Raw genomic sequence first — 27,325 nt, 5'->3', positions numbered from 1 at the left:
CACATTATCTGAAATTACAGGTTTAAAACTGGCCAGCATAATTTCCAAATAAAATTGGTCTGTGTGACCAGGATAAATGGCTAAAATAGGAGCAATAAATTTGGTGCGAGCATCCTTATAAAACTGGCAATAAAGAATAACACGGCTGATAGACTCTATATCCCCTGAGCCACAGGCTAAAGGAGTCCAGCCCAGTTTCCCCCCATCATGAGAACCACCGGGCCTTAACCCAGGTTAGCGGAGTGAGCAATCTGCTAACCTGGGTTTTCTGATCATGTGCCACCACAGCGCAGCTACGCACTGTGGCAACAGTTGAGGAGACCTCCGCTGGGAGGTTCAAACAAGCCTCCCAGTCCTGGGGGTCTCCCCAAGATGCCCCACACACTCGCATGGGACATACTGTGACTTCTAGGGGCCGGGTGGCCCATGATCCCTGCAGCCCCTATTGGCTCCGTGTTGGAGCCAGTAGTCATGAGGGTGGCAGATTCGGCTGTCCAGCAATGAGAGGCTGCTTGTTTGTGGGGAGAGCGGGCTAAGCCCGCTCTCCCTGCAGAACCCTCCTGGGCTCTACACATGGGTCATTTGTAAAGCCTCAGCATGTTAGGGCAGAAGGGAAAAATCTGAGTGGGTAGTGCTGTGGCTTATAGATATCTGAAATGGAAATATCAACTCTGCAAGCTGTTCCTTTAATAAAACCATCTGAGGCAGAGAGAGGGGGAATTGAAGTTTGTTTTTGTAATTTATTTTGCTTTTGTTTTTGCTTGTTTTCTCTTGCATACTGCATTTGCTACTGGTTTTTGCAACTGAAAACCTCTAATGAAGTGTTTGCCTTTACCTGATGTCAATGATTGAGTTTTGATGGTGCTTTTTCATTTTGTAATAAAAGGGATATTGAGTCGAGTCCCTCTACGATTTTTACTTGTGTGGGCTATCCTTGGCCTAGCATAGTTACACTGCATTCTGGCAAACATGTTTTCTTCTCCTCTTCTGCCTCAAGGATGATCTCATGCAGCAGAATACCCTGGGGTGAAAGTTATGAGACCTGTAATTATCTCAGAATACTAGGAGAAATTCTTCATTCTGAAAAACTCTCCACAGATTTTCTAGGGTATCAATCACAATCAATAGTACAGTGAATAATATATACCTGTGCCATTCACAACAAGGTTGAAAGACTGTGAATAGGGAGGACAGTATCAGTTTGACCTTTGGCAGTTTCCCATTATTAGAGTTACTTAAGGAAGGGTGTTACATCCAACCTGACTGTGGATGAGAGAATTGGTGGATGATAGAAACTAGACATTCTGTGTCCATATTTGCCTCGGGATGTCCGAGGTATTTCTTTTGCTGCTTTTCATCCTTTGGCTACAGTTTCCACCAACAAAGCCCAAGGTACCTTCTGCTATGTGTACCAGGATCGAAATCTTCCAGCTTCTGCACAAGTATTATCAGACAGGAGACCTAATAATTGGAATGATTGGTACTCAGTTTGGTTGTATGTTGGATGAAATAGTCTTCAGTGAGCACCCCAAAACAAAATTCATAAATCAAGTTCTGTAAGAAAATATTTTTTTTAAAATTTCTGTAACCTGAATGTTCCAAAATATGTATGTATCTCTTCCTCATATTGTGTTTCTCCTACTCTGTTCTATGCCTTGGTTCTATTTATACATTTACTATTGTAATAGGAGGGATGCTGGGAATAATGTCAAAATGCACCTGGCATAAATCCATCAGGTGTATCTGTAAAAAGTTAATTTGGACGGATTTTTTAGACCTGCTGGATATCTACCTGAACATTTACTTTGTAGGTGTCATTTTGAGGATGCACTGTGCCTTGTAGAGATGCATCAGGCAGAAATTTATCCTGTGCATCTCTAGCAAGTGCATGGGACAGTTACATATGTTAAATTCCTGCCTGGATGCATCCTGCTCTGGGCCACTGATGAGCTGAAAGTGGTCTTTCAAAGTGCAGGGAACATTTGTAAAGTTAGCATAATGTAGGAGAATGTTTTGAGCCTTTACTGTTTTCATGGCATGGAAGTTAAGGTAATTACCTTGACTTGCAATTTCCATGCTTTTTAGTTAACATTTTAAGCACCATAACTCTCCTCTTAAAAACAAATGATTTTCTTTAGCATTAGAAGTGACAAAACATCTCAAAAATATTATATGAGTTTGGGTATGAACTATGAGGCTATGATTAGAGCATAATATATGTCCTATATATGAAGTACCATTGCAATGGTACTTCAGTATAACTTTCTTCCTTGGATTAAAACCAAATCAATTTTTTAGACATTTGCAACATAATGGTGTACACTAAGACATGTTTTCAAACAGATAATACAAGAGAAGGGTTGAATATCTATCTAATGCATGATGTCACTCTTCCTTTAGTTCAGTACCAAAAAACTACCAGCAAGTTCTGTCTTTGATATTTGCTGTGAAGGAGATAAATGAAAATCCCAAGCTTTTACCAAATATCAGCCTGGGCTTCCAAATTTATGACAGTTATGTAAATGCAAGGATGACTCATCAGAACACGCTGAAACTTCTTTCTAGTTTGGAAAGGATTGTCCCTAATTTTAAATGTGACATGCAAAAGAATCTGATAGCTGTCATCGGGGGACGTAACTCTGACATCTCCCTTCATATTGCTACTATATTGGGCACATACAAGATTCCACAGGTAAACTGAAAGTGACATAAAATTTTCCAAATTTGGTATAACTGTACATTCTTTTACTGTATTTTCAGAAATTTTAACTTGTGTTTTTTGGTTTGTGTGTGTGTGTGTTTTGAAGAAGTCAGAGAGAGACTTAACTACAGGAAAATGATCAGTGATTCTCAAGAAAATATCCAGAGCAATTTTTTCTATACTTTTCACTGGTCTCATTCACAAAGTCATATGTATCTAGGTTTAAAGTCAGTAATCCAAGTTAATGTGATTTTGTGAACCCAATCAAGGTGGGAATCTCAGATTTATTTTGGGACACAAACCAACATCAGTAATCTTGGTGTTGCTCTATATCAGGCTTCCCCAAACTGCGGCCCTCCAATGTTGCTGAACTACAACTCCCAGCATCCCTAGACACAATTTTTTTGTGGCTGGGTATGCTGGAAGTGGTAGTTCAGCAACATCTGCAGGGCCACAGTTTGGGGAGGCCTGCTCCATATAATCATGATAATTGGTTGACAATTTGTATTTCTTTTGTTGTTGTTGTTTATTTATCAAATTTGTAGACCATCCCAGGCAGCCCCAAGTTTGTAGGATTTATTGTTTCTAATTTAATTTAAATAATTGTTTAAAAGATTTTTTTCCTTCCATTGAAATGCATTGGAGTCTCTTCCCATTCATATACTAGAAAAGTGTGTGCCCTTAATTGCTGTGAATTCTGAGGGGGGCTCTGAAAAAATTAAAGGGAGAGAAAGGTCCAGCTCAGAGACTGGTCGGAGGTCACACAGATAAAACTTGCTTTAGCGGGAGACCACTTACTCATCAATCATGTCTGCCAGACCAGTGCATGAGTGTCTGGTGTGCATGTGTGTGCGTGTCATCAGAACCAGATGAGAGGGAAGAGAGGGGGGCTCAGAAAAAATTAGAGGTATAGGAAAGTCCAGCTCAGAGGCGGGTCATTGGAGGCCACACACGATGTGGTGTGGCAGGAGACCACATACTCATTGTGGCTGGTGCATGCGTGTCTGGTTTGTGCACATGCATGTGTGTCAGCAGAACCAAATGAGAGGGAAGAGAGGAGGTGTATACAATAAAACAATAAAAACAATTCACAAATACATATATACATTACACATTACACAAGTATATAATATATACAAATCCAGCTATACAGTAATATTTACACCATCAACAACTATCTACACAAACCAGACCAAAAACACTATCTATAGAAAGGAAAGGAAAACCCTCTAATACCGCTACTGACAACATACACACACACTACAAAAGAAATTTCCACACACATACATACGCACATGGACATACAACTTCTAACTACACAAGCACATATTTACGCACACTGAAATATTTACAGACATACATTTGTGCAGTCCCACTTCCCAACCCACAAAGCAGCAGAATTCGACATCTTTACAAATGGAAAATCATCCTTTTAAAAAATTCATCTTCTCAAAAATCAGCTTTTAAAAAATTCATCTTTTTAAAATCAACATTTTTTAAAAAATCATCTTTTAAAAAATCAACATTTTTACAAATTCATCTTTTTTTTACAAAAATCAACTTTTTTAAAAAATCTACATATTTACACATGTGCCACACTGGCACAAACCACCACTGCTGCCTAGTGTGTGTGTGTGCCCAAAGCCCCCCGAATACTGTGGTCAGGTGGAACCAGGGATAGTTCAGCATCAGGTTACACCAGTGGGGGGGGGGGGCTTATATCAGTTGCCAAGTCACAGCACTAGTAGCGGGCATGCTGTGACTTGGCAAGGCTGTCAGCTGAAGGTGGAAGGGGGGAGGGGAGGGACTAGTGGAAGCTGCTGCTAGGCAGGTGACCAGCACCACGGGACAACCATGGGCCAATCACTCACCCAGCTCAACCTCCAGCTCGGGGTAGCCCATCAGGGGGTGGTTCACCTTGAGGAAGACCAACAGCTCTACCTAGCCAGGGTCCAACCAGGACCGAGCGGGTGTTACCACGTCATCAGCATGTGAAAACACCTGCTCGCTCTGGACATCCGCTCACTCTGGACACTCTTCTGGTGGGCAAGAGAGGAGGTGTGCAGCAACCACCGCCAGGTCTGACCAGACTTGGTGGTGGGTTGCCCAGAACTGCGCATGGTCCAATGCTGGGTCTTCCTCCACAGGCTCCTCCAAGTACTGGGCAATGCATTGCACAGCACTGGTAGGTTGAGCCTCCCGCAAACCGAGCAAGGTGCCAAGGCACACCCACTTAAACCACTGGGCTGATTTAGCGGAAGGAAATGCCTACTGCGTTGGCACAGCTTCCTGTGATGCCGCACTGCTGAACTTGGAAGAAGAAGGGGAAGGAGCTGACGCTGGGGCTCCCACACTAATGCTGCTGAGTGTGGGTCACACACACTTAGGGGGTGCACTTTCACCACCCTCCTGGTCTCTGCTGCAGGTCCTAATGACCTCCTCCTCCCTGATGCGCTCGACCAGGAAGTCCCTCCACCTGGGCAAGTCATTGGGGCACACAACATTACTCTTGATGGTTAGGTCACAGAAACAAGCAAGGATGTACTCCTCCCTTTCACCCAGCACACCAACCAGCCTGTCGATAACCCTGGCCCTCAGCCTTCCAGCCGGAGCACACCTCTCTGGTGTGGTCAGTGAACTCTGAAGTTCACCCATTAGCTTTTCCAGGAGGAGAGCTGCAGGCAGGGCCTGGCTCAGAGGAGTGGTGTCATCACACAAGCTCTTTGTGGCAAACAGGAAGGGCTTGAGTGCTGACACCATCTTGGACATGACCTTCCACTCTGCATTCAATAGGTCACACATGCCCAAGGACTCGTTCCTCTCCAGGTTGTCGAGGGCCACTCTCCGCTCCAGCAGGCACTGAAACAAGAGAAAGGTGGAGTTCCACTGGATATCTACATCCATGGGGATGAGATGTTGTGGAAGCCTGTGGACATGCTGCCGCTTGCGAAGCAGGTGCCTGGACTTCTCACTCTGGTGGAAGTGGGCTGCAATCTTGCGGGACTTCTCCACAAGTGCAGCCATGGCAGCAACAGCAACTGGCATGGGGCAGCCCTGTTCCCTAGTCACCTTTGCTTCCCTGGGACCAAGGGCATCCCTGATAGCCAGGTGGAGCATGTGTGCCATGTACCATATATTCACACACCCTATCACTGACTCTACTGTGGTGGTGATATTTGATGCATTGCCCATCACAATGAGTCCATGTGAGAGGTGTGGCAACCTGCCGATCCACTCCTCTATTCGGTGGCTGAGTACGGCTGCCACTTCCTCCTTGGTGTGCTTGACATCCCAAGTCTCCATGTGTAAGATGGCCCACCTGTGCTGAAATGCAGGGTGGGATGCGCTAGAGCCAGAGGCAGCACTGGAGGTCCTCTCTCTCTCTCTCCGGACCCCAACAGTGGGCAGTCAAGGCCAGGAAAGCAGCATGCATCCCACTCACACTGTTCCAGAGATCAGTGGTGAAATGCACACTCATGCCAGCCAGTGCCACACACAGCATGGCTGACATGAGCTCCCTGCACCACCTGTACAGGGAGGGGAATACATTCCGGCTGAACATAATCCTTGAGGCGATGGTGTAGTCAGGCACTAGGACTGGAGCATCCGGCAGAAGCCAAAATTCTCAGCCACCTGGAAAGGTTGGTTGTCAGTGGCCATCATCTCCCCTATCAGGTGGGTGAGGAGACATGGATCCACATGACCAGGCTGCTTGGTGCCTGATGACTGTGTCCACTGCTTGACTGGCAGCGTCCCATGCTTCATGGAAGCTGGTGCACCACCCTTGTCAACACTAGTCGCAGGCACACAAGATACTCTAGTGCTGCCAGCGGAGGCAAGGAGATCTGGGTGATGCCATCGCATGTGCTGCCACATGGAGGTCATACCCAGATACTTCATATTCTTGCCCCAACTGACCTGTGCCCTGCAGTAGACACAGCGAGCAGTGGTTGGGGCATCTTCATGGACCATCTTCACGGTGCCTCAGATGCCCTGGGCACCGTCTTAGGCCTCTTGGGTGACCACAGACATAGGCGGGCTGCTGGTGCTCATCCACCACCATCACCAACCCCCCTTCCACCCTGCGTGGAAGAAGAAGGGCCCAGCTGCAACAGTGGAAGGGCAGCCCCCTCCACCTCAGCAGCAGACTGTTAATCCCCAGAGCCAGACTGGGAGGACACAGCACTGGACTCTGCCATGACATGGACATCATTGGGGGGGGGGCACTGAGTGGCAAAAGAAGCATTGGAGGGGCTGCAAGAGGGAAGGAATACCTGGCTGCATTGCCAGCCATCAAGTCTCTTTCCCCCTCCTCCACCCCTACCACAGACAGCAGAGAGCCCCCTGCACCACCAGGCTCCACATGGGCCAGCAACACTGGTGACATACCTGATGCACCCACTACTGGTCCAGGTGGAACTGGTTCAGTGGCAGCAGACTGCTCTGGGTAGGAGAGCCTTCGTGCGACCATCTGACCTGGGCCAAAATAATTCACCAGTGGGGACCTGTGGGACCCCAGGATGGTGTCTTCCCTCCCCCCCCCACCCCAGCACCAGCTTGTGGACCTCGACCACACCAAAACATGAAAGGAGGCCCTATTTACAAACCACTAATGGAGGAAAAGGGGACAACGAAAAGTACTGACTTACCCCTCTTCATCCTGAATCATCTGCCTCACACACTGGTCAAAGGACAAAAAAGAAGGGAAGGAATCCCAGACCAGTGAGGCAGCAGGCTGGCACAGCTGGGGGTGGGGGGATGGCAGAATGAAAAGCTTTTCAGCTAATCACCTGCCCAAACAAACAACTTAAAATAAACACTAAGAAAATAAATGAAAAAGCTGGTAGGGGAAAAGGCTGTGGGAATGGGGAAGGGGTGGGGAAAGGGAAGGAGGGAAGGGAAACTGGGGTGCTGGAGCAGGTTGGGGGAAAAGGTTAGGGAAATAAATGGAAACCAAAACCAAACTGGGCTAGATTGGTTTGAATCAGACTGGCATTACCAATGCAATGCCCTGTTTGGTACAAGTTTGAACCTTCAAACCAAACCGGTTTGAATTCGAGCCAGTTTGCATATCCCTATTCTGTACCAACTGCAGTTTCTAGACTATGTACAAAGGTAGTCCCACATAGAGTGTGTTGTAGTAATCAAATGTAGAGGTTACCAGCAGATGTACCACTGTTCTGAGGTTATTTATCTCAAGAAATTAATGCAACTGGTGTATCAGCCAAAGCTGATAGAAAGCATCTCTGGCCATTGCCTCAACCTGGGACACTAGGGAGAAGTTTGGATCCAGAAGCATTCCCAGACTGAGTACATGTTGATTGTGGGGAAGTGTGACCCCATCCAGAACCAACAGATCAAGTTTGTTTCCAGAGTTCTGACCCCACACAATAAGTGCCTCTGTCTTATTTGGATTCAGTCTCCATTTGTTATCCCTCATCCAGATCATCACTGCCTCCGGGCAGGCATTTAGGGAGATTATGCCTTCACTTGATGATGTTTACATGGAGAAATAGATGTGATGTTCATCAGAATATTGATAATACCATGCACCAAATGTCCTGATGATCTCTCTCAGTGGTTTCATGTAGATTTTTTAAAAAGCATTGGAGACAGTATGGAGCCCTAAGGGACACAATATAAAAGTTCATATTTTGAAGACCAATAGTCTCCAAGGAATACCATCTGGAATCTGCCTGAAAGGTAGGAGTGGAACTACTGCAAAGCAATGCCTCCCATGTCAACCCCCTCAGATGCTCCAGTAGGAAACTATGGTTGATAGTACTGACAGCCAGCAAGAGATCCAAAAGGACCAACAGAGTCACACTGCCTGTCACATGGGCTCTTTCAATTCATAATTGGAGATCATCCATTAGGCCAACCATCAGGCCAACCAAGGAAGTCTCCAACCCATCACCTGGCTGAAAGTGAGTTTGAAATGGATTTTGACAATCAGTTTCCTACAAGACTGTCTGGAGCTGGGAGGCTACCACCCTATCAGTTACCTTGCTATGGAAGTAGGGGTGTGCAATTCAGGTTTTTTGCGATTCGGTTCGGGACCCGAAACCAAATCACCCCCGTTCTGTTCTGTGCCCGAATATGTTCTGTGCCCGAATCACCCCTGATTCGGTTTGGATTCGGATTAAATCTGAATCTGAATCGATTCGGGTAAAAAAACAGATCCCAGGGGCAAAATAGTGTGGTGGCGAGGTAGTGCCCCATGGGTGGAGGCTACCACCCAAATTTCAGGGGGATTGGTCAAAGGGCTTATTTTTGGTGAATTTATGAAGTTTTAGTGTCTTTGGGGCAGATGGGGGCATAACGTGGGATCTGGGTCAAAAGAGTGGGGTGGTGTGGTAGTGCCTAATGGGTGGAGGTTACCACCCCAATTGCAGATGGATTGGGCAAAGGGCTGATTTTTGGTGAATTTCTGAAGTTTACACATCTTTAAGGTTTCCCCCCATGAAGGGTGTATTGCTTCACATCGGGGGGGAAAGGGGTATCCTTGTGCTGGGTGAGGTTGTTGGTAGTGCTGGGAAGGGGCAAGGAAGCTACCCCACCCCACCATTTTGCCCCTGGCACCCGAAATTCGAGCCGACGTCACATCCAACCTTTTTGCATTGAAGTCAGTGTTATGCAAAAAGGCGGGAAATTCAAATAGACATCATAGCTCAAAACGGAGGGGGGGGGGGAAGAAGGCAAAAAAATGGATGTCTGAATCACCCGAATTTTCGGGCCCGAAATTCGGGTGATTCGGCTCATGCCCGAAATTTTTCGGATCTTTTCGTGGGTGATTCAGTTCGGCCCCGAATCACCCAAAATTCGCTGTTGCGGGCACAGATCGTTCTGTGCCTAAAACGTTTTTCATATCCCTATATGGAAGGTTGGAGACAGACCTATAGTTTCTTAACTATGAGGGATCCAATGCAGGCTTCTTCAGAAAGAGGTCTAATGATTGCCTTCATAAGACAAAGAGGCATTCCGCCCTCCCCTAGAGAAGCATTTATAATATCTACCAAGCCTTCTATAACAACCCTCCTGCTAGATAGTATAAGCTATGTCCAACAAGGGTAGCCCTCACCATTCCAAGCAGCTTGTCCACATCCTCAGGAGTCACGTACTGAAACTGATTCAACCTAACCACATAAGAAGAGTTGTTGGACACCTCCTCATCAGACACTGCTGTAACTGAGGGATTTGAGTCTAGGTTGGCCTGTATATGGGAGATTTTATCCACTCATTAAAAACATCACAATGGGTAATTTAAGGTTCCAAATTCTGATTCAAGGGAGAACGGGCTTGTACTAGCCCTCTCACAACTCTGAATTTGCAGGTGTGAGCTTGTGAATGCAATACGGGTAGAAAAGAATTGCTTCCTTGCCACACTTATTGTTTGAGCTAGGGATGTACCCCAATTGGTTCATGGCCTCCTTAGGGAAGTGCCATGGTAGATGGCTGGAGTGAAAGTGGAGAACAACTCGGAAGAGTAGACTGAGAGTAGGATAGTGATTGGAGGGCTGGATTTGGGTTATGATTTGACAGTTGGGAAAAGTTAGTTGGACTGGGTACTGGTGACAAGGGTGGAGACACTGGAGAGTAGATAAGGTGCTTAGGTTCAGAAAAGGGTGGGAAATAGCTTGGCTCATTTTAAACTCTGTGAGAAAAATTGAAGAAAAAGTTATCCCACATGCATAAATAAATACCTATTGATATAGAGTGCTTAATTGACAGTTCTGAAAGAATAAATTATTCAGTTATCAACAATGACCTGTCTTCTCCGAGACCCATACATTTAAAAGTTTGAATACCTATTCCTACATGATATTAGAGTTACGGAAAGTATGGCATAACTAGCATAATAACACTGTGATAAAATTCTTTGCACATGCTAAGAATATAAGAAAATGGACATTTCTTTAATATTTTCCATGTAGAATAAAGTCAGCTAAGATTATCTAGGGCTGGATCTAAACAAATATAGTCATACATGAACATCATTGAAATTAAAGAGCCCTGTCTTAACTTGTTTCCTTGATTTCAATGCTAGTATCCTAGCAGCAAGCCGAAGAAGGAATTCCCTAAAAGGAGAATTGTGACAAAAGAAAAAAATACAAATGGAGAAGTAAATCTGCTTTTTGGTTTTATTTCTTCAGATACCTAGAATGATTGATTACAATTCAACATCATTGCTGCTTCACATTGCGAAAATACATTTCTTTTCTTCTTAGATTTCATATTGTACATTATCTCCAATGGTGAGGGCTAAAACCCAGCTCCTTTCTTTCTATCGGATGGTCCCCAATGAAGAATATCAGTATTCTGGAATTGTCCATCTACTTCTGCATTTCCGATGGATATGGATTGGGATTGTAACTGCAGATGATGAGAATGGAGAAAGGTTTGTCCAGACCTTGATGCCAATGCTTTCCCAGCATGGCATCTGTACAGCTTTCACTGAAAAAACCCCAGCCATAGCTCAAGCCGTAGAGATGTTACTTTCCATAGAAACCCTGAATGTAAAAGCCATTTCAATAAGCAATTCCAAAGTTAAAGTATATGTTGTAAATGCAAGGCCTCAAATCATAACTTGTTTGACATGGCTGATCTATCTCTCTGCCATGTTAGAAGATCTTTCAACAGTTTCGATGGGCAAAGTGTGGATTATGACAGCCCAATGGGATTTCTCATTCCAAACAATGCAAAGGTACTTTGATATAGAAATCTTCAATGGTGCCTTATCTGTTGCAATTCATTCTAGTGAAGTCCTAGAGTTTCATAATTTCCTTCAGATCCAACACCCTAACATGCACAAAGGAGATGCTTTTTTTAGAGTTTTCTGGGAAAAGGCATTCAACTGCTTATTTTCTGATTCTAATGAGGACAAAGAGAGCAGTGATACTTGCACTGGCCAAGAGAAGCTGGAGAATCTCCCTGGGATTCTATTTGAAATGAGTATGACTGGCCAAAGCTACAGTGTCTACAATGCTGTCTATGCCATTGCACAAACTTTACATAAGATATACAAATCGAAGCCAAATTTCATCACATTTGTTGATCGAGGTCTGCTGGATCCTTCCAGTCTCCAACCTTGGCAGGTAATGTTTCCCATCCAAAGCACTTCGCTCATCGTGGATATTCTGCTGTATGGTTGCATACTGCCCATGATGCACGTCTCTACAGAACACTCCCTTTTCTTTAAAAATGTCAATTTCTCCCACACTCAGATGTCTCCTTTCCCTTATTAGATGAAGACACCACAGAAGTCCACAACTGAAGGCATTTATTATCCTTTTTCTTCCTGTGGACCAAGTTAGGCAAATTTTCAGTGCATGGCTCCTGCCTCCCGCTGTCCAGGTTAACATTTGAAGGCCCAGAAGATATGGGATAATCTGCTAGTGTAGGTACTTGCCATACCAATGTCACAATATTACAAGGGGGGGGGGATGGCTGAAGCGCCACAGGGCACTTCACCTCATTAAAGTTCATCCTGACTTGGAAGATGTAGTTGCAGAATTCTGAACACAAAATTTTATGATATCCCTGAGGGTTAAAGTGCTTAACAAAACTGTATATGGAGGTGATATACCACAGAGGTTCTCACACCCCCAAGGTAATGTTGGTATGGGTTTTTATGCTGCACAACCTTCAAGGATGGCCTCTGGAGCAGTCATATTGACAACAAAAATAGTAAAAAAAATAAAATAAATAAAGCTGGGGGCGGGGAGTGTAGTATCTATACATATAATTCTCTAAGGCATACTCGTGGCTAATCCCGTGCATGGCAGCTCTCATGAGAGTTCATGAGCAGAAGCACTGTGGTGATTGGGCACTGGAGATTCCATACGCAGATAGGGAGGAGGAGACTATGATGGTTAAAGTCAGTTGGAATACAATTGTTACTGGTCGGGAGATGTTCCTAGAGGAGCTGAATCTCTCTCTCTATAAGGGTAGTGGGCAGGGTTCTGCAAAGACAGGGGTCGTGAGGGAGGAAAGAACCCCTTCAGGAGAAGGAGGCTGCCACTGTATGGGTTTGATAAGGAAACAAAATGGTCAAGATCTGTTAACTCAGAAAGAGAGAGAGAGAGAGAAGGGAGGGGAAGAAGGACATAGGGGAAGAGCGAGTGGAGGAGAGAGAAAGAGAGAGAAAGAAAGGAGGGGAAGAGAGAGATAAAGAAGGAAGGGCGAGGGATGGGCCTCTCAGCAGCCTGAGGGGAAGAAGCAGCAATGGCGGCGGCGGCAGCAGCAGCAAGGAAGAGCTCAATTAAACTCTGCTGCTGTTTGGGGCTACCGAGGCCATTGGAGGAGGCAGGCAAGGGACAGGTCCCAGCCTGTCAGCGACCTGAGGGGAATGAGTGGCCATGGCGGTGGCAGCAGCAAACAAGGGACTGCTCAACTGCCGCCGCCGCTGCTTCTGTGGGGAGGAGCATGAGCGTGTCTCAGGTGAGGGTGGTGTCGTGTCTGGGGATAGGGAGCCAAAGCTTGGCCAATGAGTGCCAGCAATGCTGCAGCTGTAACCAAGAGGGGTGAGGGGGATGGAGGAGTGATGAAGAGGGGTGAGGGGGATGGAAGTAATTGGATGGAGGAGGAGGAGCAGGAGTGAAAATCAGGTGATGGTGGAGAGATCTCTGAGGTAAGGGGGGCTGTGGAAGGGGGTGAGGGGAGTAATTAAGTACTAGTGCACAGATGCTCTGTGTAGGTTTAGCTAGTTGGATTTATTTCTTGTAAATATGAAAGAATTTTTCTAAAACACGCAAACATGTCTCTTTTCATCATCATCAGACTCTCATAAAATCTTCCTTTGTCGCTTCTAATCTAGCTTCACCCTTTCTTGAAGGACATCTCATTTAACAACAGTGTTGGGGATACCGTGGCTTTTGATGAGAATGGTGAATTAGCATCTGGATTTGATATTATCAATTGGGTTACTTTACCAAATCAATCTCTGCTAAAAAGGAAAGTAGGAAGGATGAATCCACGGACTGTACAGGGTGAACAGTTCACCATTTATGAGGAGGCCATCACATGGCACAACATGTTTAATGAGGTGGGGTCTGAATATGGCTTCTAAAAACTCTCTCTGGTTTCTCAGGTTGAGGCAGTGGCCAGTAGTGCTTTTTATCTGCTTTGGCTCCTACACCAGACACACTAATTTCTGGAGGTGAATTACCTTTCAAAACTAGTAGATATGCTGGTAACCTCCAGGCTTGACTATTGTAATGCACTCTAAGTGGGGCTGCCTTTGTACATAGTCTGGAAACTACAAGTGGTACAGAATGAGGCAGCCAGATTGGTCTCTGGGACAACCTGAAGGGACCATCTAACACTGATTCTAAAAGAATTGCACTGGCTGCCGATATTTATTTATTTATTGAAAATGTATTATACACCGCCTCCTCTAAAGACTCTAGGCAGTGAAAAACAACAATACCAATAACAATTTTTTAAAAAATTAAAGATCAAACACTTGCGAAATAGGTAGGTCTTAAGAAGGTCCTTAAAAGCAAATAAGGAGGGGGCTGAACAATTTGGGGCGGGGAGAGTGTTCCAAAGAACAGGGATGGCCACAGAGAAGGCCCTCCTATGGGCCCAGGCTTCACACACTATACCAGGCCCCGGGACACTAAGAAGGATCAGCTGAGAAGGATAGGATACAACCAGGTGAGTGAGGTGATCCCAGAGATATACAAGTGCTAAGGCCATAAGGGTTTTGTAGGTGAGAACCAGAACTTTGAATTGGACCTAGAAGTGAATAGGCAACCAGTGCAACAACCATAACAGAGTTGTGATACTATCAAATCTACGGCCACCCATGAGGAGGCAGGCCACTGCATTCTGGACTAGTTGAAGCTTCCAAAACATTTTCAAAGGCAACCATCGGTAGAGTGTGTTACAGTAAACCAAATGAGAGGTAACAAAGTCATGAGTTAATGTGGCCAGGGCCTGTAGGTCGAGAAACAGCTGTAACTGGCGAACCAGCCAAAGCTGTGCAAAGGCACCCCTGGCCATGGCCTTCACCTGCTGTTCAATGTGTTTTTATCCATTTATAGTTTTTATGCTTGTATTTTATAGTTTTTAAATTAGATTTGTTTTATATTTTGAGCTTAATGTTTTTATTGTCATATAAATTCAACAATTTTTTAAAAAAGAGGAGCTGCTACTCCCAGGGGTGTAGCACAGTTGGAGTGGGCCCAGAGACAAGATTTTAAAATCCCACCCCCCCCACTGAAGCTCAGCTCATGAAGTAAAGAAATCTTAAATGAGGCTGGATAGTGGTAACAAAAATTGTAAAATTGTATGTGTGTGTGTGTAACCTATGTACCACAATAGAACATCATCCTAAACTATTTTTAAAAAGGGGTTTGTAAATTGTGGACGATGCAAGTCATTTAATGGTACTAGAGAAAGACATGTTGTTCTGGTAGCTCCAGGTCTTAACACTCACATCAATTTCAGAGGATGAATACAACTGAAAGAAGCCCGGGCAGATGTGTGGCTGGGGGAGTTAGTCATGTGAGCCCCTGGTGGCGCAGTGGTAAAACTGCTGCCCTGTAACCAGAAGGTTACAAGTTCGATCCTGACCAAGGGCTCAAGGTTGACTCAGCCTTCCATCCTTCTGAGGTCGGTAAAATGAGTACCCAGAATGTTGGGTGGCAATATGCTAAATCATTGTAAACCGCTTAGAGAGCTTCCAGCTATAGAGCAGTATATAAATATAAGTGCTATTGCTATTGCTATGTGACTTGCCTCTGGGGGCCCCCAATGCAGGGGGCCCCCAGACAACTGTCTCCCCTTGACCTATTATAGTTATGCCCCTGGCTAGTCCAGAAGGATCCCCAGATCACAGTGTCTCTCAAGGGAAGCGCAACCCCGTCAAGAGATAAACTCATGCACGACAATTGGCCAGATTGCAAACTGAACATGAGCAACTCAGTCTTGGAGGGATTAAGAATGAGCTTGTTGTGGCCCATCCAGGTCCTGACAGTGACTAGGCACTGAGCCAACACATGGACGGCATCACCTGTTTGGCCAAGGGTAGAGATATGTTTCCAAGCTAAATACAAAGTGCTGGTCTGTCAGGATGCCATGTTATCTGGTCACTTGGGTAGTCATGTGCAGTCTGGAGAAAGGCATGGCATCCCACCTCTGAGGCTTTTGTTCCCTTTAGGGGGCAGTTGGGATGAGAAGGGCCCAGGCTTGTTGGATCCCAGTAGGGTTGGGAGAGCAAGGCAGGGTGAGCTGCAGCAAAAAGCTGTAGGGAGACAGCTAGGTTGGGTGAGGCAGAAAACATGAAGCAAGGTCAGGAAGGGGGCAGGGCTGGAAGTAGGCCCTGTCAGCTCTGCACTGGGGTATTTAAAGACAAGGCAGCTGATAATTAGGGGCTGCTTCTGAGTATTGGAGCCAGGTGTTCTCCAGGGGAGGAAACTGGCTGAATGCAGAAAGCCAGGAGGAGGACTCAGGTGACAAACGAACCTTCTCCCCTGGCTGTTCCTGAGGCTGGCCTTTTTGGGGGTGCTCCATTCATTCTGGAGTTCAACAAGGGCTAGGAGCCCAACTCATCCCCTGGGAGTCTGACATGGTCATTACTTATAAAGCCTTGAACGGCTTAGGTAAAGATTATTTAAGAGACTGCCTTCTTTGTCATGAACCCTGCTACCTATTAAGATCATCTGGGGTGGTCCAGTTACAGTTGCCGCAGCTTGTCTGGTGGTAACTCAGAACCGGGCCTTCTCTGTGGCTGCCCCAGGGCTTTGGAATGCAGTCCCTGTCAAAATGAGAGCTTCTTAATCTCTGATGTCTTTTTAAAAGACCCTTTAAACACACTTGTTTCTGCAGGCTTTTAATTAATAATTTTAAACTGGATTTTTTGTGTGTGAAATTGTTTTGTTGACTCTGAATTATTTTTATTCTGTGAAACTGTTTTATTTGTTTTGATATTTGCCAATATTTGTCCAAATATTGCAATTTGGACAGTGTACACTGCCTAGAGAAGTATGTATCAGGCAGTATATAAACATGATAGTTAGATGGATAGATGGATGGATGGATAGATGAATGGATAGCTAGATGGATGGATGGATGGATGGATGGATAGACAGATAGATAGATGGATGGATAGAAAATGGTTTAATGGATAGATAGATGAATGGATAGCTAGATGGATGGATAGATAGATAGATAGATGGATAGATGGATAGAAAATGGTTTAAATTCAGCAATATTTAAAGATGGACACCCCACAGGCTATGACACTTCTAGGTTAATATGTTTCAGCAGCATCCCTGGTTGGCTCAAGCTATGTGATCAGCCTAAGGGATTGATGTGCTAGATGGAACTTTGGGCACAACCGTACACAAGTACAGCCTCCTTATTTATAATGTCTGAATAGGGCTTAGGTTATGATTGCTTCCACGGAGATAACATCCCCCAGTAAGCAATTTTGCTGTTAACTACTTTGTACAGCCAGTAGAACAGCCATTCATTTTGTCTGCTTTTTATGAACAGGTTCTGCCTCTTTCAGTGTGTAATGACAACTGCCATCCAGGTTACAGCAGAAAAAAGAAGGAGGGGAAGCCATTTTGTTGCTATGATTGTAATCCATGTCCAGATGGGAAATTTTCAGACCAGAATGGTAAGAGGTATAGTCTGCAGTGTTATCGTTGAAACACTGAATTATGTACATATTTTCAAAATTTGATTCAAATTTGATATGAGAGCCATTTGGCACCTCAAAAGGGTGTGTGTGTGTGCCAAAACACAGTCAAATTGATTTGAATTCAATTCTCATTTGAATTGAATTACCAGCCTGAATTCAAATCTGATTCAAATTTGAAATGAATTTTTGGAATTCGATTCAAATTTGAAACACATTTTTAAAAAATCATTTGTGCACATCTCTAGTCTGAAGTGTCCTGTCTGCATAAGAAAGAAACTTTTAGTGGATTCATGTCCAGTGTTCTCTGACAGTGAAGATGGGAGTGTCACATGGTGGCAGTACTGCTGTATCTGCACTGGAAATATCCAGAAAGTGTGAGTAAACCAGTTGGTTATTATAGGCCTAGAGGCTTTGCCCGGGACTAGGCCTGATAAAGTATCTGCAGACAGGACCCTTCAGACAGCTTGCTAGATCCTATTGCCAGAACAACCACACAAGCCCCCTAAATGCTTGACAGGAGCATACACAATTGCTAATTTCTCTCTCATATTTTCTAGATCCAGCCGGCACAACATAAGGCCTGGGGATCAGATCTGGTCCATGAGGACCTTTTTTGCTGGCCCCAAGTAAGAATATCCTGTAGCAACAGCAGGAGCTATTAAGAGCTCTAGGTCTGTTATGCTGATCAACAGCAGTGGTTCAATGTGGTTGGCTATTTGACCTAATATCCCTCACCCTACCACTAACACCATCCCTCTTTCCCCTCACTCCTACGCCTGACTCCAACCCTCTGCCTTTAATTAATATTTTAAATGATTGAGTTAAATGTAATAATTAATGTGCTGAAACTAAGCTTGGCCCCGACATACCAAGTCATGATTGATTCTGGCCCACCAAGGCATTTGAGTTGTCCACCCCTGTTCTAGATCTTGGAAAGGGGAGTCATTTTTTTTACAGTGAGAAAATTCCATAGGTCTGTGATCCTCACTATTTTTTAACTGGCTACCACTTTGGTTTAAAAAACAAAACAAGAGCCATTTTGCACCTCTGTGTTGTGCTGTGCTTTTCCTAGTGCTGGTGGACAGGAGAGAGGGCTATAAGAATAACAGAGCTCTGTCGCCGGAGGGGGTTCTGTAGGTCTCCCTGCAGACGATCCAGGCTTCAGCCCTGGGCGGCCAGATCGGCCACTCACACAACTGCCGGCTCTGTCACGGAGACAGTGGGGGCTGCAGGGATTGGGAGCCACGTGGCACCCAGAAGTTCCAGGATGCCCCACGCAAGCACACGGGGCATCCTGGAGAGACCCCCAGGGGTGGGAGGCTGGTTTCAGCTTCCCGGTGGGGGTCTCCTTGTGTGTTGCCGTGGCATGGAGCAGCAACACATGATCGGAAAGACGGGGTTAGCGGAGCGCTTATTCCACTAACCTTGTCTAATGGGAGGACTACCTAAGCAGGTTACTCGCTTTGAGCACACCGTGCTCACCTGTGAGCCCGGTGGTTCTCACGATCACCAAAAAGCGGGCTAGGCTCCCTTGGCCTGCCTTTTGGTGATTGTGAGAATAGCCTCATGTTCTTTCCTAGATTTACTATATAGACAGTGATCACTCTCCTCACTATCCCTACAAATGGCTTAACCTGAAATGTGCAGGCTGTTCATTTTCAGAGTCAAATGATTAGTCAGCACAGGTTTGAGGATATAGTTGGCGGCAGTTCCCAATCTATTATGGGGGCAAAACTCTAACAATTCAGAGAAGAAGAGATCCTGCTGAGAATTTGGAAATCCAGTTTGAAACAATTTCTTTTTGGAGATGACTGCTGCCGTAGGCAATTCATACTCAAGAGAGGGGGTGCAGCTTATGAGACTAGTAGTCTATTGGTGGGGGTGAAGTGCAATGAGCAAAGAAGACTATGGATATTGGGGTACAGAATGTACAGGCCCTTTCAGGAGTAGGGTGTAGTTTTACATATTACATCCTTACACCACTGTGCAGTACTTCAGGGCTGCAATACAAGAGGGAGAGAAAGAATAACTGGCAGTACTATAGTCTGGTGCACACTGTTTATGCCCCCCCATAAGAAGTAGTGTTGTAGGCAACCACCTAGGTCTGCCTAGTGGACAGGCCAGTTCTTGCAACCCCTTTACACAACTAAACATAATTAGATTGCTTTTCATAGGCAGGATCTTTCTTGTGAACTTTCAGAACCAGTTATTTAACTATTAGCTCTTCACAGAGTTCATGTGACAGTGGAACAGTAATCTGGAATGCAAGCACCAGAGTTAGTGGAAGTAGCTAACTCATCCTTGCACTAATTCATCATCTTTGCACTAGTGCAGCATTAGTTTGGATGTCAGTGAACAAATTAAAAAAGAAGTTGAAGAGAATATATCTGTTATTAATAATTGGGCTCTAATGATATGGGCTCTGTTCCATTTTCAGACATGGATGATTGCTCCAGATGCCCAGGAGATCAGTTTCCAAACAAGAACAGAGACCAGTGCCTTCCCAAGGATCTGAACTTTCTCTCATTCACAGAGCCATTGGGGATCACTTTACTTTTATTAGCTTCCTCTTTTTCTCTGATCTCAGCTTTGGTGCTTGGAATATTCATTAAGAATCGGAACACCCCCATCGTCAAAGCAAACAATCAGGACCTCACCTACTCTCTGCTCATCTCCCTGTTCCTCTGCTTTTTTTGCTCCCTGCTATTTATTGGGCAGCCTAAGATAATGACATGTTATTTACGACAAATTGCTTTTGGAATAATCTTCTCAGTGGCTGTTTCTTGTGTATTGGCCAAAACCATCACTGTGGTTCTGGCTTTCATGGCCACCAAGCCAGGGAGCAGAATGAGGAAATGGGTTGGGAAAAGATTGGCAAACTCTATTCTTCTTGGTTGCTCCTTGATTCAAGTCAGTATTTGTGCTGTGTGGCTATGTACTGCTCCTCCATTCCCAGATTTGGACATGCACTCTGTGGCTGAAGAAATTGTAGTGGAATGCAATGAAGGGTCGATCACAATGTTCTACTGTGTTCTAGGTTATCTGGGATTTCTGGCTGTTATCAGCTTTACTGTCGCTTTCCTGGCCAGGAATTTGCCAGATAGTTTCAATGAAGCCAAGTTTATCACTTTTAGCATGTTGGTTTTTTGCAGTGTTTGGTTGTCCTTTATTCCAGCTTACCTGAGCACCAAAGGAAAATACATGGTGGCCGTGGAGATCTTTGCCATCTTGGCCTCTAGTGCTGGCTTACTGGGTTGCATCTTTTCCCCCAAATGCTACATAATTATCCTTAAGCCTGGGTTGAACACCAAGGATCAGCTAATAAGGAGATATTAGCAAGAATTCAAGTGTTGTGGGTGCTTCCTTTTGTTCTCCTTTTAATAGTGATGTCTGGCTGGAAGCAAACCAGAGAAATTATATTCCCATCCTCCTCTGTCTTTTTAATTTATCTTCCTTCTAGTCTTTGAGACTTACATAGTTGAATGATTATTCACACAGCTTCCTAAGAATTGTACTAAATGAAAGATGTTTGGGTTCTGGTAGTAGCGATACTTGAGAACCTTGTGGATAAATCATATAGATTTAATATGGCAATTTTAATCAAACAGGAAAATTCTTAGCTGCCATAGTAAATTTCCAATTAGTTCACCCCCACCTGTTAACTGTGAGATCTGCAAAAATCAAAACTTCATTAATCACAGGGCAATATGCAGATAAGAAAAAGATATAAATGCACACAATACAACTCTAATATCTCTCCATTGTACCATTGACTCACTGAACAATTTTTCCAGTTCACAAAAACATAACTTCATTAGTAATAGAGATAACTTCTCATCTAGGAGGGATGGATGTCTTTGTTTCTGTTCTGTCCAAAGTCTCTACAGTTCCATTTAATTATCATTCTGTTATCTTCCACTAAAACTCCCATATTGTCTTTTTTCACCTCCAACATTGTATTTGAATTCATGTTTTTTTCATGTGTTCAAGTTTACCCAAACAAGCAGTGTGATAATGCAACACAAAGTCCTAATGTAAATTTTTTTTAAAATGCAAAGAATCTGTAGAAATCTGTATATCTTGTGAAATCTAATCCTGTGGTAGTAGAAGCAGTCTGCAACCATGTGTTTCATCATGAATTACAGTAAAAGAGGAATTTGGTAATATGACATACCTACTTTCATCCACTGACATTGCAGGCAACCTTGAGGCCTTTCAACAGCTGGAGGAATGGGGCTCTCTTAGCATTTGCTGCAAGTGTGTTATTTATGCAGTAACTATCAAAGTGGACATGAAGGAGCTTGCTTTGCTTCAAAGGAGTTGTTTAAATGCAGGCATGTGGCTCTCTCTACTTGGGTTCAGAACAGGAAGCTACGTCTTATAAACATCATCCATTTGGGGGGGGGGTTAATGGACGATAAGGCTGGGTCAGGGCTATGTGTCTTGGAGGGAGCAGGGATTTGGAAGATGACTACTACCCATAAGTCTGGAGCATGTTTTGAATAGTATGTAAATCTCAAAGAGAGGGGGCTGATAACGGCACTTGGTACAAATGTTGTTTAGCTCAATTCAGATCTCTGGTGATGCTCACCAAAGGAAAGCCTGGTTTGGGTGTTTAGTGAATTGTGGCCCAGTAAGGAAATAGGATTCCAGTCAATCCCCCATAGGTTTCCGTGCTAGCTTTGCATGCCACCTTGCTGCCTGCATGAAGTCATTTGTTGGCCTGATATTGAATTGGTTAATGTTTAATAAAGTTATGGTCCTGTTTGATCCAATATGATTTCTTTCAGTTTCTTCTTTGGTTTCCTTCTGCAAAGCCAGTAATTTAGACCTGCAAATGTGTATTTCTGAATTCCAGCTCAAATAAAAGCACCTGAGGGAAATTCTGGTTTTCACTTAATGGGAAGGAAAGATGGAAGGTAGCATGGCCAGAGAAGAATGTATTTCTGGCCAGAATCACAGATACTGCAATAAAAATAATAATGTTGTTAATAATAACAATAATAATAATATTGAATGTGAATAACCCAATAGTTAACAATTGTTTATATTTTTATATGAATCTTGGTCTTGGGGTTAGTGAAATAAGCATGGCAACTGTAGCTTGGTACTGGGATTTTCAGTGTGTGTTCCATGGATCTCAGAACCTAGGAAGGAGAGTCAGTGGGACGTTAACTGCCAAGGAAGAAGCTCACTGAAAGGAACTAAGACTGCAAGTCAGTTAACTGCTTCGAAGTGTACGTTTCTTGGAAAGGGTCAACTTTTCTTTCAATTGTTTTTGTTGTCAGGAGCCTGTCCATCTGGAACCCTAGTCAAGGTCTCTGTCAGGGTCACTGAAAGTTCCTCAGCATCCTCTCCAGTCTGTCTGTCCAACGTCTTCATTGAGGTCTCTGGCAGGGTCGCAGGCAGCTCCTTGGAGTCCTTCCCAGTCTGAAAAGAAAACACAAGAGAACACTTTACTGGAAGTATCAGGTTCAAACTGCCTCCCCCTACAACCTGGTTCGCTCACCAGATATCCACGGGTCCAGAGCCCAACAAGGTGCAAGGCCTCCTCCATGGAAGGAAATAGTGACTGGGCACAACAGTCCGGTCACAAGCAGGGAACAAGGGTCAGCCAGGAACAGCCAGAAACTCAAAGCCAACATGAAGCTGGAAGCCCTCAGAGTCAGAGGCTGGGGCTGCAGCAGCGCTCCAGGAATGACACATTGTTTCTAGCAACTTGGTCGTGGCCTATTGACAGATTTATAGTGCTTGGCTAATTGCCCTCCTCCATCAGCCAGCTGCTGTAAATTCAATGTTAATCTGCCTTGTTACAGAGATGTTCACTTCATCTCAAAGGCTGCAGCTGTGCATCATGCTGTTGCCGATGCTTGGTACGCCTTCGTTCTTTGGGCGCTGTATTTCTAGCAGCTCCGAGTCTGACTGCTGACCCCCCAGCCTGTCTGCTTCTGACCGCCCCTTGGGACCTGCAGCCTCAACTTGGGCTGCCTCAGCTCCTTCCTGCAGCCCGATGCACGAACTCTCCTCCTCTTGCTCTGCTGGAGGGTTGCCAATTTCCTTCTCCTCTTCACTGTCCAAGGGTAAGGGCATGACACTTATCTTCTGTAACTCAAAACCCTTGAACCCTTGCTAACTGGGCAAAGAGGTGCCTTTTTAATGTGGTGATCCTCTTTATTTAGCAGGGGGAGAGCAACTGGCTTATCCAGCCCCAGCACAGTACTCCTCCAGTGACTGTTGTTGGTGTCTATCTTATGTTTCTTTTAGATTGTGAGCCCTTTGGGGACAGGGATCCATCTAATTTATTTTTTATTTCTCTATGTAAACCACTTTGGAAGCTTTTGTTGAAAAGTGTTATATAAATATTTGTTGTTGTTGTTCCTCTTCTTCTTTATGAAATAATAAACCCTCTCTATTTTAAAAATATTTAGAATTTCTCTAATGCAGTAACAACCCATGCCTAAAGCATTCCCCATGATCAAGGCCAATATTATAAGATATTATAGGAGAGGAGAAGACTCCTGAAGGTAAATGGCAGCGAATACACAGGGAATACAGGAATCATCACATTGTATTTAGCCTTAGTCTACAATGGCATTTGCCTTCCTTGGAGAGTGATTCTCAGCTTCTTCTAGTTACCTCTCCAAAATGCCAGGAAATTTTCCTTTACAGATATTTTAGCCAGGTAGCTCAAGAGCTACTCATAGTTCCTGGCTTATGTAAAGTATATCCACATGTGTGGATTGCTAACTGGTTGAAGGACAGGAAACAGAGGGTAGGTATCAATGGAGAGTTTTTACAATGGAGGGAAGTAAGAAGTGGGGTCCCCCAGGGATGTGTACTGGGACATGTGCTTTTTAATTTATTCATAAATGATCTAGAAGTAGTAGGAGTAAGCAGTGAGGTGACCAAATTTGCAGATGATACCAAACTCTTTTGGGTAGTGAAATCCAAAACAGATTGTGAGGAGCTCTAAATGGATCTGTCCAAACTGGATGAGTGGGCAACAAAATGGCAAACGTGGTTCAGTGTTGGCAAGTGTAAAGTGATGCACATTGGGACGAAAAAGCCCAATTTCAAGTATATACTGATGGGATCTGAGCTGTTGGTGAGTGACCAGGAGAGGGATCTTGGGGTCATGGTGGACAGCACATCCAAAGTTTCAAATCAATGTGCGGCAGCTGTGTAAAAGGCCAATTCCATGCTAGGGATCATTAGGGAGGGGATTGAAAATAAAACTGCTAATATTATAATGCACTTATACAAAACTATGGTGTGGCCACACCTGGAGTACTGTGTACAATTCTGGTCACCACATCCAAAAAAGGACATTGTAGAACTGGAAAAGGTCAGAAGAGGGCAACTATGATCAGGGGCCTAGAGCACCTTCCTTATGGGGCAAGGTTACAACATTGGGGCTATTTAGTTTAGAAAAAAGACGACTGCGGGGAGACATGATAGAAGTCTATAAAATCATCCATAATGTGAAGAAAGTGGATAGAGAGAATTTTTCTCCCTCTCCCATAATACTAGAACTAGGGGTCATCCCATGAAATTGATTGCCAGGAAATTTAGGACCAGCAAACAGAAGTACTTTTTCACACAAGGCATAATCAACTTGTGGAATTATCTGCCACAAGATGTGGTGACAGCCAACAACCTGGATGGCTTTAAGAGGGGTTTGGATCACTTCATGGAGGAGAGGTCTATCAATGACTACTAGTTGGAGGACTATATGCCACCTCCAGCCTCAAAAGCAGGATGGCTCTGAGTACCAGTTGCAGGGGAGTAACAGCAGGAGCGAGGGCATGCCCTCAACTCCTGCCTCTGACTTCCAGCAGCATCTGGTGGGCCACTGTGTGAAACAGGATGCTGGATTAGATGGGCCTTGGGCCAGATCCAGCAGGGCTGTTTTTATGTCCTTATGTTCTTACAGTACAGTGCTGAGAAAATGTTTGTGAAACTCTAGGATGGTCTATATATTACCACAATATATATTCAAAACATGATTAGATCCTAAGTGAAACCCTGATAAGAGAGAAAGGAAAGCCCAATGAATAAGTAATTAAGGCAAAAAGGATATTTTTTGGAATATTACACAAACAGAAAGAGTCAACAACTAATACCCTTGTATGAGAAAGTATGTGAACCCTTCATTCATGACTCATGACACCTCTTTAATTAGCTATAACTGCCACTAAACATGTCCTGTAACTGGTGACCAGTCTCTCACATTGGCTTGGAGGAATATTGGCCCATTTCTCCATACAAAATGGTTTAAGCTCTCTGACATTTGAGGGCTTCCTTGCATGAAGAATTTGCTTCAGCTCTTGCCATAACATTTCAGTAGGGGTTGAGGTTGACCTGGCCACTACAAAACATGAAATCTCTTCTTCAGCAATTCTGTGGTAAACTAACTTGAATGTTTAAGGTTGTTCTCTTGCTGCATGACTCTAGACGATGAACAACAGAAATACCAACAACAATCAATTTAAAAAATATATTTAAAAGGGCAAATGCCTGGCGAAACAGGTGGGTCTTAAGAAGGGCCATAAAAGCAGCCAGGGAGGGGGCTGAATGAATCTGGGGGAGGAGAGTTTTCCAAAGAAGAGGAGCAGCTACAGAGAAGGCCTTTCTACTCACCTAGGCACCACACACTATACCAGGCCCCAGGACACTAAGGAGGGTCAGCCAAGAAGACCTCACAGGACAGGATACAACTGTCCAAGAGAGGTGATCCTAGAGATATACAGGTGCTAAGCCCATAAGGGTTTTGTAGTGAGAACCAGCACCTTGAATTGAACCCAGAAGTTAACAGGCAACCAGTGCAAAAAGAAGTGTGACACTATCAAATCTATGGCCACCCATGAGGAGGTCGGCTGCTGCGTTCTGGACTAGTTGAAGCTTCTGAATCATTTTCAAAGGAAACCCTAGTAGAGCGCATTACAGTAATCCAAACGAGAGGTAACAATGGCATGAGTTACTGTTTCCAGGGCCTGCCGGTCAAGGAAAAGCCGTAACTGGTGAACCAGCTGAAGCTGGGCAAAGGCATCCCTGGCCACGGCCTCCACCTGCTGATCAAGCAGGAGCCATGACTCCAGGAGGACCCTCAGATCATGAACCATCTCTCTCAAAGGAAGTGCAACCCAGTCAAGAGATAAACTCACACACGACAATTGGCCAGATTGCAAACTGTACAAGAGCAACTCAGTCTTGGAGGGATTAAGCCAGAGCTTGTTTTGACCCATCCAGGGTTCAGTTAATAGCATTAAAGGTTCAAGTAATGATGGCAAGCTGCCCAGGTCCTGATGCAGCAAAGCAGCCCAGAAGGATGATGCCTCCATCACCATGCTTGACAGGCAGGATGACGTTCTGACTTTAAAATACAGTATTTGGTTTTTCCCAACAAGACATTTGTGATTGTGTCTGAAAAGTTCAATTTTGATTCATCTGTTCAGATGAATTTTGATTCATCTGTTCAGAGAACATTATTACAGAAGCCTTGTGGGTCATCCTGATGCCCAGAATAATTCAGAATGTGTCATCTAGGTTCAAAAACTGAACTTTTTGGGAAATTGTGCTAACATATAGACCATCTTAGGGGTTTCACAAGCCTTTTCCCAGCACTGACACATGACACAAGTTGCAAGTTACAGTGCATGCTTGAAAACTTGTTTTTTCTCCCCCTGAAGCTGTAAATATGATTTCATTCAGAGCAATACTCTGGGGAGAGGATTTTGACACTAATAATTATTAAGATTACGAAGAGTCATCCTCCAACATGAGAAACCCCACATGGATTTTCTAAGGTAACAATCAAGCTCAAAAATATGGTGAATAAAACATCCCATCCCTGTGCCATTAATTACTGGGGTGAGAGACTATCCACAGAAAAGACAGCACCTGTGAGATATTTGGCAGTGTCTTTTAATCAAACTAAATCCAGATTCACTGAAGGATGGATTATTACCAGA

The 27,325-nt window shown here is 44.4% G+C and overlaps 1 protein-coding gene across 1 annotated transcript; it reads left to right on the top strand.

Moving 5' to 3' along the window:
- Positions 1 to 1,326: 1,326 nt before the first annotated feature.
- On the top strand, positions 1,327 to 20,813 carry LOC128331026 (vomeronasal type-2 receptor 26-like). Its single transcript, XM_053264392.1, has 6 exons — positions 1,327 to 1,556; positions 2,401 to 2,692; positions 10,930 to 11,796; positions 13,518 to 13,745; positions 17,204 to 17,330; positions 19,792 to 20,813. The coding sequence occupies exons 1-6, from the start codon at positions 1,327 to 1,329 to the stop codon at positions 20,688 to 20,690; spliced, it is 2,643 nt and encodes an 880-aa protein (XP_053120367.1). The 3' UTR covers positions 20,691 to 20,813.
- The last annotated feature ends 6,512 nt before the right edge of the window (positions 20,814 to 27,325 follow it).

The sequence above is a fragment of the Hemicordylus capensis genome, chromosome 6, assembly GCF_027244095.1.
Source record: "Hemicordylus capensis ecotype Gifberg chromosome 6, rHemCap1.1.pri, whole genome shotgun sequence".
Taxonomy (NCBI): domain Eukaryota; kingdom Metazoa; phylum Chordata; class Lepidosauria; order Squamata; family Cordylidae; genus Hemicordylus; species Hemicordylus capensis.
The sequence above is the reverse complement of the archived record's forward strand: the minus strand, read 5'-3'. Positions and strand labels throughout refer to the sequence as shown.

Excerpts from the sequence above, each read along its gene's own strand:
- LOC128331026 (XM_053264392.1), top strand. The coding sequence starts at position 1,327 with ATGTCCGAGGTATTTCTTTTGCTGCTTTTCATCCTTTGGCTACAGTTT. Across the intron at positions 11,797-13,517 it reads CCAGTCTCCAACCTTGGCAG|CTTCACCCTTTCTTGAAGGA; the intron begins GTAATGTTTCCC and ends CTTCTAATCTAG. Across the intron at positions 17,331-19,791 it reads GAAATTTTCAGACCAGAATG|ACATGGATGATTGCTCCAGA; the intron begins GTAAGAGGTATA and ends TTCCATTTTCAG.